Source organism: Macaca fascicularis, chromosome 6 (genome assembly GCF_037993035.2).
Source record: "Macaca fascicularis isolate 582-1 chromosome 6, T2T-MFA8v1.1".
NCBI classification, from domain to species: Eukaryota; Metazoa; Chordata; class Mammalia; order Primates; family Cercopithecidae; genus Macaca; species Macaca fascicularis.
In genome coordinates this window covers 43,987,664-44,005,410 of record NC_088380.1, presented here as the reverse complement: position 1 = coordinate 44,005,410, position 17,747 = coordinate 43,987,664, and the positions used below count along the sequence as shown (strand labels likewise).

General features: G+C 42.3%; 1 protein-coding gene and 1 long non-coding RNA gene across 5 annotated transcripts in view; both read left to right on the top strand.

The window, feature by feature from the left end:
- LOC141406991 (uncharacterized) overlaps positions 1–3,797 on the top strand; it is a 32,908-nt gene extending 29,111 nt beyond the window's left edge. The window contains exon 3 of the long non-coding RNA XR_012413649.1: positions 3,213–3,797. This is a non-coding gene — a long non-coding RNA (uncharacterized lncRNA). The remainder of the gene's footprint in view (positions 1–3,212) is intronic.
- Positions 3,798–15,198: 11,401 nt separating this feature from the next.
- PAIP1 (poly(A) binding protein interacting protein 1) overlaps positions 15,199–17,747 on the top strand; it is a 31,074-nt gene continuing 28,525 nt past the window's right edge. Inside the window, exons 1-2 of one of the 4 annotated variants that reach the window (XM_045393691.2) lie at positions 15,199–15,367; positions 16,715–16,884. In XM_045393691.2, the coding sequence (XP_045249626.1) occupies positions 16,786–16,884 (99 nt within the window). In that variant the 5' untranslated portion in view covers positions 15,199–15,367; positions 16,715–16,785. Of the gene's footprint in view, positions 15,368–15,611; positions 16,138–16,285; positions 16,514–16,714; positions 16,885–17,747 lie in introns of those variants that run through there. The other 3 variants (XM_005556847.4, XM_005556846.4, XM_015451349.3) reach the window with 3 other exon arrangements.

The window sequence follows — 17,747 nt, the reverse complement described above, 5'->3', positions numbered from 1 at the left end:
TTAATGACCAGACTGCTTTGAGGATTTCAAGTTGACTTTATAGAGCCTATAAAAAGCCTGTTGGAAAAATTAGCCTGGTACCTTGTCTACACAGTTTCCTTACAAGGTTCCTGACCTTGCGGTAGTAAAGAATGTCACTCTCTGGCAGGCCCAGGAGCCTCAGGATATTTTGGGGACCTTGACAAGAGAGGAGTGTATCCAACTTACACAGGAATTACAAGTACAGTCTGATGGTGAATCCTTGTCTTGGCTTCTTAGTGTTGAGAGTTTTAAAAAGTTGAATGTGAAATTCCTTATGAAAAAGTTCCAACAAAGCCAAACTTAAAAAGAGTCTGTATGTGGTGAACACTATTTTTGCTGTACTTTATGCAAATAATCAGGCCAAATATAATAAAACTAAAACTTATTTGCAAATAAATTGGTCCTACTATGATTTGCCATTAGTAGAAAAGGGGGACTGGAGAGAGAAAATTATGTTTCAGAAGAAAATGATAGCGTACCTGTTGTTAGATTCTAGCTTTGTCCATTGTTTTTAAGTTTTAATTATTTGCCTACATTTGAACTAAATCTTGAATTCTTTCCTGGCTACAAGTCTCCAAGCTAACATTTAAATTTTTTTCTCCTGTTTTCCTGACTTGGAATAAGTAGAACTTAAAACTATGCTTTTCTTGAAGCCCTGCAGACTGCAGCAAGACAACTTAAATAAACTATGGGAAAAATCACTATAGCAACTTATATATAAACAGCCTTTTTGTTTGTTGATGTATGGAATACTCAGAAAGTTCACTGCAAGACCTGATTTAAACTACAACCAGGAGACTCTGTCAGATTAACACTACAATCTGAAGAACTACAGAGACTCTCAAAAAACTAGTGTATAGTCTACAGTAGATATTAACCTTTGTTTCTCTTCTGTTTTCGTAGAAACACCTTTTATTAAAAATCTGTTTGCCTGCTTCATATATAGAGTCCTAACCCATCTGTAATGCCACCTCCTGGAATGGGACATAGCTGTTTAACTGAACTGATCTATTCTCGGGACTAAGAGACTGATAAAAAAGATATAAAATGATATATTCAAATTTGCTATTTTCTGCTTATCCCTTTTGTTTTTCCACTCCTTTGTCTGTCTGTTTCTGTAACCAAAAAAGGGTCCTGATCCAGACCCCAAGAGAGGATTCTTGGATCTTGCGCAAGAAAAAGTTCGAGATGAGTCCACAGTGCAAAGTGAAAGTAAGGTTGTTAAGAAAGTGAAGGAGTGAAATAGTCCATAGACAGAGTAGATCATTCCCAAAAGTAAGAGGAGGAATGCACCCACCGTAAGTACAGAGCTTGTTTATATATAGGATAACAACAACAACAACAACAACAACAACAAAAATCACAGGGAGATGTGCTCTATTACAAGGGTTTGTGATAAAGGACTAATTTTCTCAAATACTATATTTTGCAAGAATTGATATTATTCTGTTTAAAGCAAAATTAGGAATGTCTTTGTTCTCAAGATGTCAGGATATTGGTCATTCCTGGGCCTGGGTCTGTTTAGTAAACATTTTTAATCTGTTCCCTTAACCTTAAATATCTAGAGGCTAGGAATACCTAACCCCATGGGAATGCAGCCCAGCAAGTCCCAGCCTTATTCTTCTAGATGGAGTCAATTCAAGATGGAATCACTCTGGTTCGAATGCTTCTGACATATTTCCCCCATCCCTTTTACAAGAGAACCCGTAATCGGGGTTGCAGAAGAATGAAGATCCATCTTCTGTAACTTCATGCTGAACAGGGGCAATGATATTCCTACCTACCTATTAGGGTCTCATATTCAGGTAGAAAGGACGGTAGGGAGGAGCTCAGTCAGAAAGCATCAGTATGGTGAGGGCCATTTGTAACTCTGAGTCCCAGCAAAAGGGATATCTGGAAGATTAACAAGTGTTCAATTTAAGAAAGCGTTGAGTAAGCTTATCTTGCATTCCTACACAAAAAGTACAACAGCAGTATATTCACAACAGCAAGGCAAAATAGTGAAATCATCCCAAGTAAACTAAACAGGAAGGCGTGCCGAGAACTGGGCAGTTTTTGGAACCAAGCTGATATAGGGTCGTCTGATAGCGCATCAATGACAGAGATATGAGTGTCTAAAGCTTTCATAGACTGGGTAATATTAAGTATACTGTCCAGAACATACACACAACATTCGGTTTTGAACAAAGCACAAGTTTCCCCTCAGGCTGCTGTTAAAATTCCAAACTCATATAATTTTGTAAGGTCACCTGCCTAATCTGAGAAGTTTCCTAAGTTAGGAAGGTAAGGCATGGTAAGTATTATTGAAAGTTGCAGCCATGTGCTTGGCTAGGGCTTCGACTTGCAGCTCGATATCCATCATGGCGCCTGTGAGGAAAATATAGCCTACAGGTAGAATCACAAAAATGCCCATTTTTGTCATGTATGCCGAGCCTTTACAATTTCCCAGTTAGATGAGAGAGAGTTCAATTTGGTGAGGATATGTCCTGGGAGATAAGGATGACCCCACATACACTGTCCAGTCCAATTATAAGGTAAAAGTGTGGCCAGCCATGGGTTCCACAAGCCCATAACCATCCCCAAGGGGAAGGGTAGGTACCCATTTTTGGTGAATTATGTTGCCATCCCAACCAAATATGGTCTGTTAAAAGAAGGGTCTGATTACATTGTTGAGGCAGCAACCATCCGATATCATGTGTTCCAGTGTGGTGGTGACTATTATTGCACCTTTCAAAACATAGAGATCCTTTGCCTGATACCAGTACTTGAACAGCTGTCATCTGCCTAAGTCCATCATGTACAGTATAACCTAAAGTTGGGGTGGAATTTAGCTGTTTCCTAATGACATGAAAAAGTGCCTTTTTTTCTCTCCATAGGAAAGGAAAGGACTAAGGTCTGTGTGGCTATGGTACATGGGAAAAGAGAGAATATGTTTACAATATTCAGTTTCCCAATCATAATAAAGTCCCCATAAACTTAGGTTGGCCAGTTGAATATGCGAGGGCAAACCAGAAGTAGAGGAAAGTGGCAATTCTCCACATACTCAACAGTTTGTCCGATTATGTAGAGAAATTAAAGTCTGTGCCCTCTCAGCAAATAAGTTACTCTCTGTGTGATTCCAACTTATACCCAAAAGTAGGATGCCAATCCCTGTCTTTGTGTTGCCAATCCCTTTTGTTTATTTTGAACAGGAGCCAGAGGTCACTGGTTGATTCATGGGAGTAAGTGGTATTAGTGTCTTGTGTTCGGTCGACCTGTGGGACGTCATAAGAAACAAGTTTAATTCAAGATAAGTGGACCCAGTTGTTTATTCCTAGACGTTTAACTGCAGTTGGGATACTAAGAAGAACTTGCTAGGGTCCCTTCCATTTGGGGGAAAGTTGATCTGCTGGAGATCCTTCCTCCCAAGTTTTTAATGGGATACAACCTCCCAGCTGGGTTATAATAGGATTCTCTTCCTTAGTTGGGGAAGGAGTCTTTGGTTTCCATATCCAAGGAGTGTCTTTTGCACTTGTCCTGAGTTGATTACATAACTTTGTAGCATGAAAGTATCTATCAGGAAGTATGTAGTTAAGAAAGTCCTTCCATACATTATTTCAAAAGGACTGAGCTGCAGATTTCCCTTGGAGGGGGCCACTGGAACCTGTAACAAGGCTACAGGCAATAAAGACAGCCAGGTTGCTGATGTTTCCTGTTATAGTTTAGAAAGAGTCCTTTTTAGCGTTTGATTGGGCTCTTTCTACTTTCCCTGAAAACTGCGGCCTCCACACTAAATGAAGGCAGTACTGGATTCCTAGGCCTGAAGATATATTTTGGAGTATTGTCACTGTGAAAGATGGGTCATTATCACTCTGCAATCTCTTAGGCAAGCCAAATCTAGGACTTGTTTCCTTCAATGGCAGTTTAGAAACCTCAATTGTCTTTTCAGACCAAGTAGGGAAAGCCTCAATCCTACTGGTAAAGGTGTCGATGAATAACTAAATATTAAACCCTTTACATGGGATAATCTGAGTATAGTCTACTTGCCAATCTTCACTGGGGTATATTCCCCTAAGCTGAACAAGCCTTACTGAAGAAGGAGGTAAAGATTGGTTATTCAGATTATTCTGGGCACAGACTTTACAGGCCGAAGTTACCTGCTTTACTGTTTTAAATAAACCTTTTACTTAAAAAAGATGAGACATTAACTGAAATTGAGAATCTCTTCCCAAATGAGTAGAATCATGCAAATGCTTAACTATTTCCCACTGATTAGCACCCAGGATCAACAGTTTGTTGTCACTGATTACCCAGCCAGAAGAATCTTGAATTAAACTCTGACCTTTAGCCCATTCTTATTTCTCTCGGTATATCTCGGTTCTGTCATTACTGGGCTGGTAGGCACTAATATGCCTACAAGTCCAACTGGCTCCATTAATGCAGCAGCCTTAGCTGCAGCATCTGCAAAGGAGTTTCCCTTTGTCACACTACAGTCTCATTTTTGATGCCTTCTGAAACAGATTACACCTACTTCTTGGGCAGCAAAACAACATCTAATAGATTTAAATTTTCCAAGTGATGCTGCACAGAGGAGCCCTTAGCAATTCCTCCCAGATAGCAGCATGAGCATGAAGTACCAGGAAGTGTAAATGTTGATTCTTAAGTCCTTTTCCAGTTGCAGGGCTCTAATAAGAGCTACTAATTCTGCTTTTTGAGCCAAAGTAGAAGTTGGTAAGGCTTCTATTCAATTACCTCATGTTGACTGACAACTGCATACCCAGCTTTTCTGTTTCCCTGGTGCACAAAGCTACTTCCATCTGTAAGACATTCTACTTCAGGCTTATCTAGAGGCTTAGCCTTTCAATTTGGCCAGCTGGAATAAATTTGCTCCGTAACTTGTTTACAAGAATGATTGGCAGGGTGCGGTGTCTCACACCTGTAATCCCAGCACTTTGGGAGGCCGAGGTAGGCAGATCACCTGAGGTCAGGAGTTCAAGACCAGCCTGGCCAATATGGTGAAACCCCATCTCTACTAAAAATATAAAAATTAGCTGGACGTGGTGGTAGGCACCTGTAATCCCAGCTATTCAGGAGGCTGAGGAAGGAGAATCACTTGAATCTGGGAGGTGGAGGTTGCAGTGAGCCGAGATCATGCCATTGCACTCCAGCCTGGGAAACAAGAGCAAGACTTCATCTCAAAAAAAAAAAAAAAAAATGATATAGGGTGCCTGTGGGTTCAGGCAGATAGGCAGCTGGATTTAAAGTCTGGCATACTTAACAGTTACATAATGACTCAGACTCATCTATGAATTTTCCTGAATTTTCCAGAAAAATGGCCAAACTTCTCTTTACATAGAGCCACATCAGACATAGAAAAGGGGACATGTACTCTTACAGTGCCTTCTTCTCTGTTTGCCACTTGTCTAAGTGGACAAAGATTTCCCTTTGGAGATTAAAAAGAGGCTTCACTACAAGTAGTACCTGCAAGGCTAGATTCTTCAGGAAGTGGTGGGTATAAAGTAGGACTAGACAAGTAAGGGGAAGGGGATGTAGGGGTTTCAATACAACTTCCAGGTGGACTAAAAGGAGAAGAGGCCAATGCACTGAATATTCAGAGCTGACAGAGGAGGTTCTGCTCCACCCAAAAATGCCCGCTGAACTTGGGGTGCTTGCATCAAGGGATCATCTGTTATCCTAGTTCTTTTTCTTCCTTTCCTCTCATCAAACATGCACATGCCTGCTGCAGGGTTTTCTCCTGACTGAGCAACAGAAATACTTGAACATGTGGCATTTCATCCCATTTTCCCTTCCCTCTTACAAAACAAATCGAGTTGAAGTATAGTATTCAAGGCTGTAGTTCCAGTAGGTGGCCATTTTTCTTGTTTTTCCAAATAATATCAAGGCCAAACAGTATTACATAGAAGCATCAATTTCCTCTTCTTAAGCCCATTTAATTTAAACTCGTCCCAACATTCAAGAATACATTCTAACATTGAGTCCTTTGGAATCAACAACATGGGTCCCATGAAGGAGGCAGGTGATGTTGGAAGAAAAGTTCCAAATCTACAAGACTGTTTTGCCACTGGCCAAGTTCCACTGAAAAGGATAAGAGAGGTCTTAAGGCCAGTTGCATTAATGACGAGACCTCTGCTGAAAACCGAATTCTCTTATTCACACAAGCCAAATAATATAAATGAGCTAAGCCATGTATCTTAAATAAACCATAACATGAAATCTGACAAAATAAATGTCAAATAAGGCAAACAAAATGAAGAGGATTTAGATGGGGATGACCAGAGCAAGCATGTTCTGGGCAACAATGGTAGCATGGATTGGACAAGCAACGCCAATTTACCTGAATCCAAGAAAGGAAAGAATTTTTTTAGTGTGCAAATGAAACAGAAAAGCAAGGAGAAAAGTCCCCTGATTTCTATCTGTTTTAGTCTGTTCTCATGCTGCTAATAAAGACATCCCTGTGACTGGGTAATTTATAAAGGAAAGAGGCTTAATTGACTCACAGTTCAGCAGTGCTGAGGAGACCTCAGGAAACTTACAATCATGGCAGAAGGAGAAGCAAACACATCCTTCTTCACATGGTGGCAGCAAGGAGAAGTGCCGAGCAAAAGCGGGGAAAGCCCCTTATAAAACCATCAGATCTGGTGAGAACTCATTATCATAAAAACAGCATGAGTGTAATTGCCTCCATGATTAAATTACCTCCCACCGATTCCCTCCCATGACATGTGGGAATTATGAGAACTACAATTTAAGATGAGATCTGGGTGGGACACAGCCAAACCATATCAATAAAGTGCTTCTTTATTACAACTAGTGGGCATAGCTGCAGCAAAACATAACCACATCTATCTAATCTTATTGCTCATACCTGTTAAATACCAAATCTCAATCAGCAATTTTAGAGATGGGACCTTAGCAGTTAGAGTCTTAAAATAAGCCAAATATAATAAAACCAAATCCTGCAATGCCTTTTGTTCCCAATGTTTCAAAAGCAAGTGGACAGAAATCAGGAGGTACACAAAGGAAGAGAAAGTTCAAATCCCTAAGACCAGTTAAATGATGTTTCCTGAAAATGACAGTGAAACTGAGATAGCAACCAAGAAATTGATTCATGCAGCAAAGAGGACAAGGCAGATTAATACAAAGAACATAGCAGTTAACATCCCATGGTGCCAAACCCATTTTTAGCCAAGAGGGATTTTACTGAATGGGGCCTCAACCCCCTAAATCTTGGGAGGGACTCTAACCTTCCTAAGTTGGGCCTTGAACCCAGGTTCGGCCAAGTGTCTTTGACTTTTATTAAGGGGGCCTTTAACCTTCCCTGTCTTAGGAGAGAGTTAAGTTGGGCCTCTAACCTAATCCCATCCTCTACCTAGGTAAATGCACTCCACTCACCCAAAGTTGGCCACTTGGTGTAGTGCACAGATGATTTTCCTTTGGGTCAGGGGTCTCTTCAGTATAATCCCTTTGTGGTTCACCAGAAAGATGTTACTGGAAAGGGGTCCCGATCCAGACCCCAAGAGAGGGTTCTTGGATCTTGCACAAGAAATAATTTAGGGTGAGTCCACAGTGCAAAGTGAAAGTAAGTTTATTTAAAAAGTAAAGGAGTGAAAGAGTAGCTACTCCATAGACAGAGCAGGGCATTCTCAAAAGTAGGAGGAGGAATGCACCCACCCTAAGTACAATACTTGTTTATGTATAGGATAACAAAAACAAAATCACAGGGATATATGCTCGACTACAGGGTTTGTGACAAAGGATTAATTTTCTTAATTATTATATTTTATAAGAATCAATATTATCTTTAAAGCAAAATTAGGAATGCTTTTGTTCTCAAGATATGGGGATATCAGGACATTCCTGGCCCTGGGTCTGTTTAGTAAACATTATTAGTCTGTTTCCTTAACCATAAACATCTAGAAGCTAGGAATGCCTAACCTCCTGGGAATGCAGGCTAGGGCTACATTGAATGACGGCTTTTTCCTAGTCCTTATTCAAGACTAAGTCTCTCAGGTTTGAATGCCTCTGACATGCCCAAGAAACTCTGATATGGCTTGCCTGTATCCCCACCCAAATCTCATCTTGAATTGTAGCTCCCATAACTCTCACGTGTTGTGGGAGGGAGGTGGTGAGAGATAATTGAATCATGGGTTAGTTTCCTCCATATTATTCTCGTGGTAGTAAATAAGTCTCACGAGATCTGATGGTTTTATAAGGGGGTTTCCCTTTTTCCTTGGTTCTCATTCTGTTTTGTCTGCTGCCATGTAAGAATGCCTTTCTCCTTCCTCTATGAGTGTGAGGCCTCCCCAGCCACGTGGAACTGTAAGTCTCTTAAATCTCTTTTTCTTTATAAATTACCCAGTCTCGGGTATGCCTTTATCAGCAGCATGAGAATAGACTAATACAACCTCTGATCCAAATTTCTCCAAAGCTATCAACTTGGCTTTTTTAGTATGTAAACCTTCTTAAAGTTTCAAAATGAGGACTGAAGGAAATAAAAATATTTCACCCCAAAATGTATTTATCTGACATATTTTGCCATGGCTGTTCAGAGGGCCTGCAAATGAAGTATCCCTGCAAAGCTGCCTTTTGTGGGAGAGAGCTGCATCTGTAGAGAAAATCTGTATTGATGCAGCCAGGTTCTTTCTGAGGCCTTCCATTGTCTATATCAAGAAAAGATTAACTGAGAGTCTGGCAACTTTAAAGGTCTGAAAAAGTATTCGCCATCTAGCCTCTCTGAGGTCTGCTACCTGTTAAGTTTCATCTATATAACAAGACCACCTTTGCTAGCCAGGCTTCCTCTTCTCTCTCTCTCCCGTAACAATGTTTTGCCATTGTAACCTGTTTTGTCACAATCTAAGCCCCCATTCTTCCTGTAACCTCAATATGGTATATAAGCTTCTGAATCCCATTAGGGGTTGGAGTGATCACTCTATGGTTCTCCCTCATGTACATGTTAAAAAATTTGTATGTCTTTTCTCCAATTAGTCTGCCTTTTGTCAGCAAATTTTTCAGTGAAACTTCAGAGGACAAAGCAGAAACTTTCCTTGGCATATACCCCTAAATCTGTTTCCTTTAGGTATTTTCCATCTTACAGGCTGAGGCACCAAAGCCGGAATCCTGGAAGTCACCCTGATCTCTGGCCTCTCACTAATGCCTCACACACAATCTGTCAACTTCTTCCTAAACATCTCTTCAGTGTGGCCTTTCTCTCCAACCCCACTACCACTACCTTTCTGGACACCACCATTTCTCACCAAACTTTCTGTAATAGCCACTGAACTTGTTTTCCTGCTTCACGTCTCATATGCCTCAAACCTAGTAATCTCACACCCCTGCATATCCTCAGCACCTGGAACAGTGCTGGCAGGAAGTAGACACAAAATCAATATTCGTTGAATTAACAAGTGAATGAATGAATTGCTATTGTAGGGGACAAATAGAAACTTCCCCTTTGCTCTCTCAAGTTTTACTGAAAAATCAACTGACAAAAGGTATATTAATAGAAATGACTTGAGGCCGGGCGTGGTGGTTCACGCCTGTAATCCCAGCACTTTGGGAGGCCGAGGTGGGTGGATCACCAGGTCAAGGGTTCGAGACCAGCCTGGCCAATATGGTGAAACCCCGTTTCTACTAAAAATACAAAAATTAGCTGGGCGTGGTGACGTGTGCCTGTAATCCCAGCCACTTGGGAGGCTGAGGCAGGAGAATCGCTGAACCCAGGGAGGCGGAGGTTGCAGTGGGCCGAAATCGTGCCACTGCACTCCAGCCTGGGTGACAGAGCAAGACTCCGTCTCAAAAAAAAAAAAAAAAAGAAAGAAAAGAAATGACTGTGCTCAGAGGAGAGTCACAAAGTAATTACCCAAATGGGGTACAGAAGCTGATATACTTACTATCTTGAAGTTACAGAAAGAGTGGAAGCTCAGCACATAGCCAAAAACAGATTACGGTGTTAAATCAGTTATAATAGCAAGACAGAGTGAGAGAGAGAGAGAGAAGAGGAGAACTGGCTAGCAAAGGTGGTCTTATTATGTAGATGAAATCTCACAGGTAGCAGTCCTCAGAGAGAATGTTTATAAACCTTTAAAGGTATCAGAGTCTCAGTTAATCTTTCCTAGACGGGACAAGTGAGGGTCTCAGAGAAAGCCTCACTGCATCAATGCAGATTTTTCTCTACAGATTCAATCTTCCCCACAAAAGGCAGGTTTCTAACTATTCTTATATGTTCAGCCCATCTGAATAACCATCTTGAACTATGTCAAGGAAATATATTTTGGGGTGAAATATTTTGGTTTCCTTCATTAGCCTCATGGAATTTACAGTACAGCTAAGAGATCAACGTTAAACAAGTATCAGTAGATGTTAAGGGGGGTCCAAGCAGCATTCCTGGCTATCTTAGACTCTAAGATGAATTGGGGCCCTAATCCAGAATGGAGTCTCAAGAGTTGACTGCCTGGGGTTATGTTTAATAGTGGCCAGAGGAAAATAATTTACACAGATGAGACACACGAGGACAAATGCATCAGCTAACCTTTTTCTCTCTTAATGATGACCCCACTCATTTATAATGATATGTAAGTTGCTATGATGATTTGTGCAGAAAGGAATTAACTGAACTAGCTAGCAGAGAATTAGGAGTGATGGAATAAGATGGAACAAAGTTTATTTATATGTTAGGTTTCTAAAACTTAATTATAGATTCACATGCAATTCTAAGAAATAATACAGAGAGATCTTGTTTATGCTTCACCTTGTTTCCCCCAATAGTAATATCTTGTATAACTATAATATGATATAAGTGATACAGTTCACCAACCTTAGTTTTACATGCACACGTGTGTATGTGTGTATGTGTGCGCACTTATTTCTATGGAATGTTATCACATGTATAGACTCATGTGACCATCATTACAGTGAAGAACAAAATAGTTCCATCACAAGGTTTTTCTCATACTACCTACTATTTTAATAACCATATCTTCTTGCCTCTAAATTCCACTCCCTCCTTAATCCCTGGCAACCACAAATCTGCTCTCCATCTTTGTAATTTTGTCATAAATTGAATCACACAATTACTCTTGAGATAGAAATTTTGTGTTCAGCATAATTCCCTTGAGATCCATCAACATTCTTATACTAGTAGTTGTTCCTTTTTTTGCTGAGTAGTATTCTGTGGTATGAATGTACCACAGTTAAACTATTTATTCATCAAACGATATTTGGGTTCTTTCTAATTTGTGGCTATTATTAATAATGCCACTCTAAATATTTGGGTACAGGATTTTATGTGAATATACATCTTAATTTCTCTGTGAGAAATGTCCAGTAGTGCAATTGCTGGGTCATACAGTACTAATATGTATAGTTTTTTAAAGAAACTATCAAACTGTTTTCTAGAGTGACTACAGCATTTTACATTTTCACCAGCAATGTATGAGCAACACAGTTCCTAGTTTCTCTACATCCTTGAATTTGTGTTGTCACTATTGTTTATTTGAGCTATTGGAATAAGTAGGTAGTGAAATCTCAGTGGTTTTTAAAACATTTTCCTACTGGCTAATTATGTTGAACATTTTTCATAGGCTTATGCTATCTGTATATTCCCTTCAGTGAAGTGTTCTTTCATTTATGTTTGGCCCTTTTCTAACTGAATTGTCCTTTTACAGTTGATTTGGGTTTTTTGTTTGTTTGGGTTTTTTTCCAGATGGAGTCACGCACAACCCAGGCTGGAGTGCAGTGGTGCGATCTCGGCTCACTGCAACCTCTGCCTCCTGGGTTCAAGCGATTCCCCTGCCTCAGCCTCCCAAGTAGCTAGGATTACAAGCACGCATCACCATACCTGGCTAATTTTTGTATTTTTAGTAGAGACGGGGTTTCATATGTTGTCCAGGCTGGTCTCGAACTCCTGACCTCAGGTAATCTGCCTGCCTCAGCCTCCCATAGTGCTGGGATCGCACCTGGCTACAGTATTCTCAATACAGTTGAGTTCTGAGGGTACTTTATATATTCTAGACACGAGTCTTTTGTCAAATATGTGGTGCCTTCATCCATTTTTGTTGCTATAAAAGAATAGCTGAGGCTGGGTAACTTATAAAGAAAAGGGTTTTATTTGGCTCACTATTCTGCAGGCTGTACTAGAAGCATGGCACCAACATCTGCTTCTGGTGACGGCTTCAGGCTGCTTCTATGCATGGCAGAAAGGGAAGGGGAGCCAGTTTGCAGAGATCACATGACAAGAGAGGAGGCATGAGAGAGGGGGAGGGTGCCAGGCTCTCTTCAACAACCAGCTCTTGAGGAAACTCCTTGGGAACTAGTAAAACCATAACTCATTCATTACTGTGAGAATGGCACCATGCCATTCATGAGGAATCTGCCATCATGACCCAAACACCTCCCATTAGGCCCCACCTCCAACATTCAGGATCAAGTTTCAACACGAGGCTTGGAGGGTCAAATATACAAACTATACCATGTGGTTTGCAAATATTTCCTCTTGCATATTTATGAAAATTTTCTCTTGGTAGCTGGCCTTGAAAGGCTGCACTGCCTACTCCCACAAGGTCTAATGATGATCCTGAGATCAACAAGTTCTAAACATCAGTCTTTTTTTTTTTTTTTTTTTTTTACCATCACTAGACTGGTGACCTAAGGAAAGGCAAGACCATTGCAGGTGAGTCCTATTTCTGTTAAAAGCTTATAATGGACTAAGTACTGGGTTAGGACCTAAAGGATTAAAAGGCATCCTCTGTATTCAGAGGGCTAGTTTAGGGAAGGAGACATTTAAATAAACCAAATACTAACAATAACAATCTGGCATGCTAACTACTAAGACACTTTTCCCAGGGTACACTTATCACAAGGGAGAGAATCTAAGATTAGGCAGCTTGGGAAGTCTTACTGGAGAAAGGCTTTCAAGTACAGTTTAAGGAAACATATTTTTTTCATAGTTCACAGCAGGTCCTTTTCCCATATTACAACATATTTTCCAACCTGTCCAAATTTAGTTCTACTCTCCTTTCACCATAAATAAATAAGAAAGGCATACATGTGGATGATGAGCACTCTGATAATTCTCTTCAGGGAGGTCCACATGGTACTCACACGTTCATGTGTTTCTGTGTATGCATTTTGCAATACCTGCCAGTTAGCTCTAAAACAGTCCCAAGATGGATCTGAGCCCTTGTGGTATCTTGGCACCTTTTCTGTAAAATGAAGATATTGGAATGTCTAATTCACAGGATATGAGGATAAAATAACATGATAAAAGCTCTTGAAAGGTGACTGACACATAACAAATATTAGATATTTTTATTATCATGATGCAAAATCCATTCATGTTATCTCCAAGTCCACCATCCACACATTATAAGAATAGGGCAAAAGTTATACAGTAACAAATACGGAGGAGGCAAAGGATATCTTACCTAACTTTCCTAACAAGAGGGTGTGAAGATGTCATGACATCACCATGGATGCAGTAATGGCCTTATCTTCACATAGGAAAGTCCCAGGTGTTAGAAAAGGTGCTATTCATCATAAAGGTTTTAAGGGGAAGCGAAAGGGTGGTGAGTGCAAACAAAAGCTTGGGACAGAATTGGGGCATCTACTTCAGTGGAGCATAACTCACCGTTAGTTTTCTAGCATAGTTTATGGGTCTTTCCTATATGATAGAAAAGTCCAGACAAGAAGTGACTGGTGACCACATACAATAATGAATTTTAAAATGTTAAAATTGCAATTTTTAAAATTGTAATCTTGTCTGTAATATATGCTCAGTGTTACAATACAGTTATTACTTTACAGATGAGGAAAGTGAGGCTCAGAGAAGCTAAACCCCTTACTTATTCAAAATCACACAGCCAGTAATAGTCAAGGCTGGAATCCCAACTAAGCTCTGGCAGACTGAATCCTATACTTTCCCTACACTGAAGAGCCACACGTACTGCTGGCTTCCTTCCCTGACTTCATTATTTTTGCCTAACATCAATAGCATGAATCATTTATTCATGATTGCCCTCGGTAAAGCCATTTTCTTATTCATTTAGGGGAAAACATTGTTTTCTTTATTAATCAGAAGAGAAAATGGTTAACAAAAGTTTGTGTTCCTAATTGAAATGATTCTTAAGATGAAAAGATAGAAAAACATGAAACCCTGCTTACAACACAAGGCTAAAATCAGAATTTGTGGAGATGGATCAATCCAACAGTAAGGAAATCAATTTTTCCTTCCTTGTCGTTACTCATGTTCATCCATCCTTTCGTTGGCATTAACACTGTTAGGCCTGACAAAAACAACAATTTACATATTAATAAAGTCTAGAATTGTGCTGTGCAACGCAGTAGCCACTAGCCACATGTGGCTCTTGAACCCTTGAAATGTGCCAATCCTGACTAAGATGTGCCGTAAGTGTAAAATATACACCGGATTCCAACTAGTATCTAAAAAACAGAGAAAATATTTAATATTTTAAATCACATATTAAAATACCATTTTGAACATAATGGATTAAGTAAATTTAAATTAATTTCACCTGGGTTTTTGTTGTTGTTGTTTTTGCTTTTTTGAAACGGAGTTTCGCTCTTACTGCCCAGGCTGGAGTACAATGGTACGATCTTGGCTCACTGCAACCTCTGCCTCCTGCATTCAAGCGATTCTCCCGCCTCAGCCTCCCGAATAGCTAGGATTTACAGGCATGTGCCACCACGCCCGGCTAATTTTGTATTTTTAGTAGAGACAGGGTTTCTCCATGTTGGTCAGGCTCGTCTCCAACTCCCTGCCTCAGATGATCCGCCCGCCTCGGCCTGCGAAAGTGCTGGGATTACAGGCGTGAGCCACCGCGCCTGGCCTCACCTGTTTTTCACTCATTTAACGTGGCTTCTCGAAAATGTAAAATTACATAAGTGGTTTGCATTTGTGGCTCGCATTATATTTTCATTGGACAGCACTGATACAAGATGAAAAAGAGGGGAGAGTTACATTGAAAGGTAGCACATTTTCTTGAAATTTCTGGAGGGGAAGGTTAAAGCAGAGAGAACGAAGCTTGTTAAACGTAGGTGTGACCTACTGCGGTAAACACCTAGTGTGAATTAAAAAGGGGGGAACACATATTTTGATTCCGTTTCTACTCCCTTCCCCCGATGCTAACAGAGCAGGTGGCAGTCTCCCAGGGACCAGTCCTCAGCAGTCCGCGGGTCTCGGTCGGAGCCGAGTCGCTGAACACACCTGTGCGCCAGCGAACCCTGGCGCAGGGTCCACACCCCCTCCCCCCGTGTTTTTATTTTCCGGGCGTCAACTGTCAGTCTCGCACGTCTCTCCTGAGAACTACCAAGTAGCTCGGGCCTGCCTGTGGTAAGCGTCCCCCTCATCCCTCATACCCCCAGCCTGGCCCCAGGAACCCAGATGCCCCTGCCCGAGCCTGGCTGCGGGCCGACCGGTGGCCGAGACGCCACTCGGCGGGCGGCCTGCAGGGCTTGGGGTCCCGCCAGCCGCGAACGGGAGGAGCCGCGCGGGCGCGTCCCGGGCCTCCGTGCCGCAGGGGGCCGCTGTGACCCGCCTGCGCCCCTGCCGCGCCGAAGGCGGGGAGCCGGGTTTTGGGGGAGAATTGGAAAGCCGAGGGTAGCCTCGGGGGGCGGGCGCTCTGGAGTGGCGGGTGCTCGGCCTGCTGTCCGCTCAGCCAGAAGCACCGAGCAGCCGGGCCGCCAAGCCGCCAAGCCGGGCCCGCCGCCCTCCTCCTCCATGAGGCCCGAGTGAGGCGCGGCGGCTACAGCCGACCCGCGGCGCCTTCCCCCCCGCGTCCTATCGCGAGCGCAGCGGCAGCGGCCCCTGGAGGAGGAGGCGGAGGAGGAGGAGCATGTCGGACGGTTTCGATCGGGCCCCAGGTGCTGGTCGGGGCCGGAGCCGGGGCCTGGGCCGCGGAGGGGGCGGGCCTGAGGGCGGCGGTTTCCCGAACGGAGCGGGGCCTGCTGAGCGGGCGCGGCACCAGCCGCCGCCGCAACCCAAAGCCCCGGGCTTCCTGCAGCCACCGCCGCTGCGCCAGCCCAGGACGGCCCCGCCGCCAGGGGCCCAGTGCGAGGTCCCCGTCAGCCCCCAGCGGCCTTCCCGGCCCGGGGCGCTCCCAGGTACGGAGCAGCTCTAAGGGCCCCAGTCTTCCTTGGCAAACGCTTCCCCACGGCCTTCCACGCGTGCCGAGGCCCGACGTCGTCTGCGGTCCCCACCCCCGGTTCCCCGAAAGCATTCCCCGAGAGGGCCGCGTGACCGGGCAGGGACGGGCCCGGAACCGGGTTTGGAAGGTGTCTGCTGGAATCCTTTGTGCGCCCGGCTGGGGGGAGGGGCCGGGTGCGCGGTCTCGGAGTTCGCCGTCCCGGGAGGAAGTAAAAATCGCCTCCCCTCAGCAGCCCTCTAAAGCGCGACCCTAGCAACCAACCACCTCTTTTCCACCGATCCCTTTAAAAAGACACAGGGGAAAAAAGCTCGCAAGCACGCATTTAGAGGCAGGTATGCCCATAAATGAGTCACAGCAAGTCTATTGTTCCTTTTTGTAGGCTGTCTGTACACATCTCGGCGATAACCATAAATTTCATGACGGTTCCTATTTAACTCTTAAAAACAGACGCTTTTCAGATGGGTTTTCAGTATATAGCAAGTTGTTGTACAAAGGAAAGAAAGCATCTAACGCCCGGTTTTTTTCTTTCTCAGAGCAAACGAGGCCCCTGAGAGCTCCACCTAGTTCACAGGATAAAATCCCACAGCAGAACTCGGAGTCAGCAATGGCTAAGCCCCAGGTGGTTGTAGCCCCTGTATTAATGTCTAAGCTGTCTGTGAATGCCCCTGAATTTTACCCTTCAGGTTATTCTTCCAATTACACAGTAAGTACCCCCTTTTTCCTACAACTCTGGGTTAATTTACTGGAATAATGTGATTATTTGTTAGAGTATGTTTGTGCTTTCTGTACTACACCTAAAAAATTTTTTTATTGTGAATGTTTTGAATTATTGAACTCAGAATGAAGCAAAGCTGATTCAGGAATATATTTTGTAGTTATATTCAAGGTATTAGAATGTAAGCTTGAGAGTACACATCTGTGTTCTTGTTTCTAGTGATTATTCCATTATGTTAAAATAGACATAGTTTTGGTCCTAATTATTGTATGCAGAAATGTCCTACGGGGTTGTGATAAAGTATTTACATAGGTATAAAGAACGTTTAAACTTTCAGTTTTTCTTTGTAACTTATATAACAACTTTAAAACATAGTCACTTTTCTTAAATAGTCGTACAAAGCACAGTTGGAATATGTAGAAAGGAATTTGTTGTACTGGATAAACCCAGATGAGTAAATGCATAGGGATTAATTGTAGAGAAGTGGGAGGGAATCATTGAAGAAATGATTGATGATACTTTAGCTTAAGTCCTGTCTTTCATATCTTCTTAGTTTTATTGAAGTATAGCAGAGAATACTGTACTTAAGTGTTAGCTCAGTTTCATAGAGTGAACACTCAACTAACCAGCATCACAGTCAGGAAATAGAACATTATCAACATCCCAAAAACCCCCTCTGTCTCCTTCCAGTTGTTCTGATGTCCAAGTATAACCACTGTTTTAACTTCATTGGATAGTTTTGCCTGTGTTCAAAGTTTATATAAATGAAGTCATATAGAATATTTTCTTTCTCACTTTCACTCAGAATCAAGATTACTCCATATTGTAGCATATAATTGGAGGTGACTTAT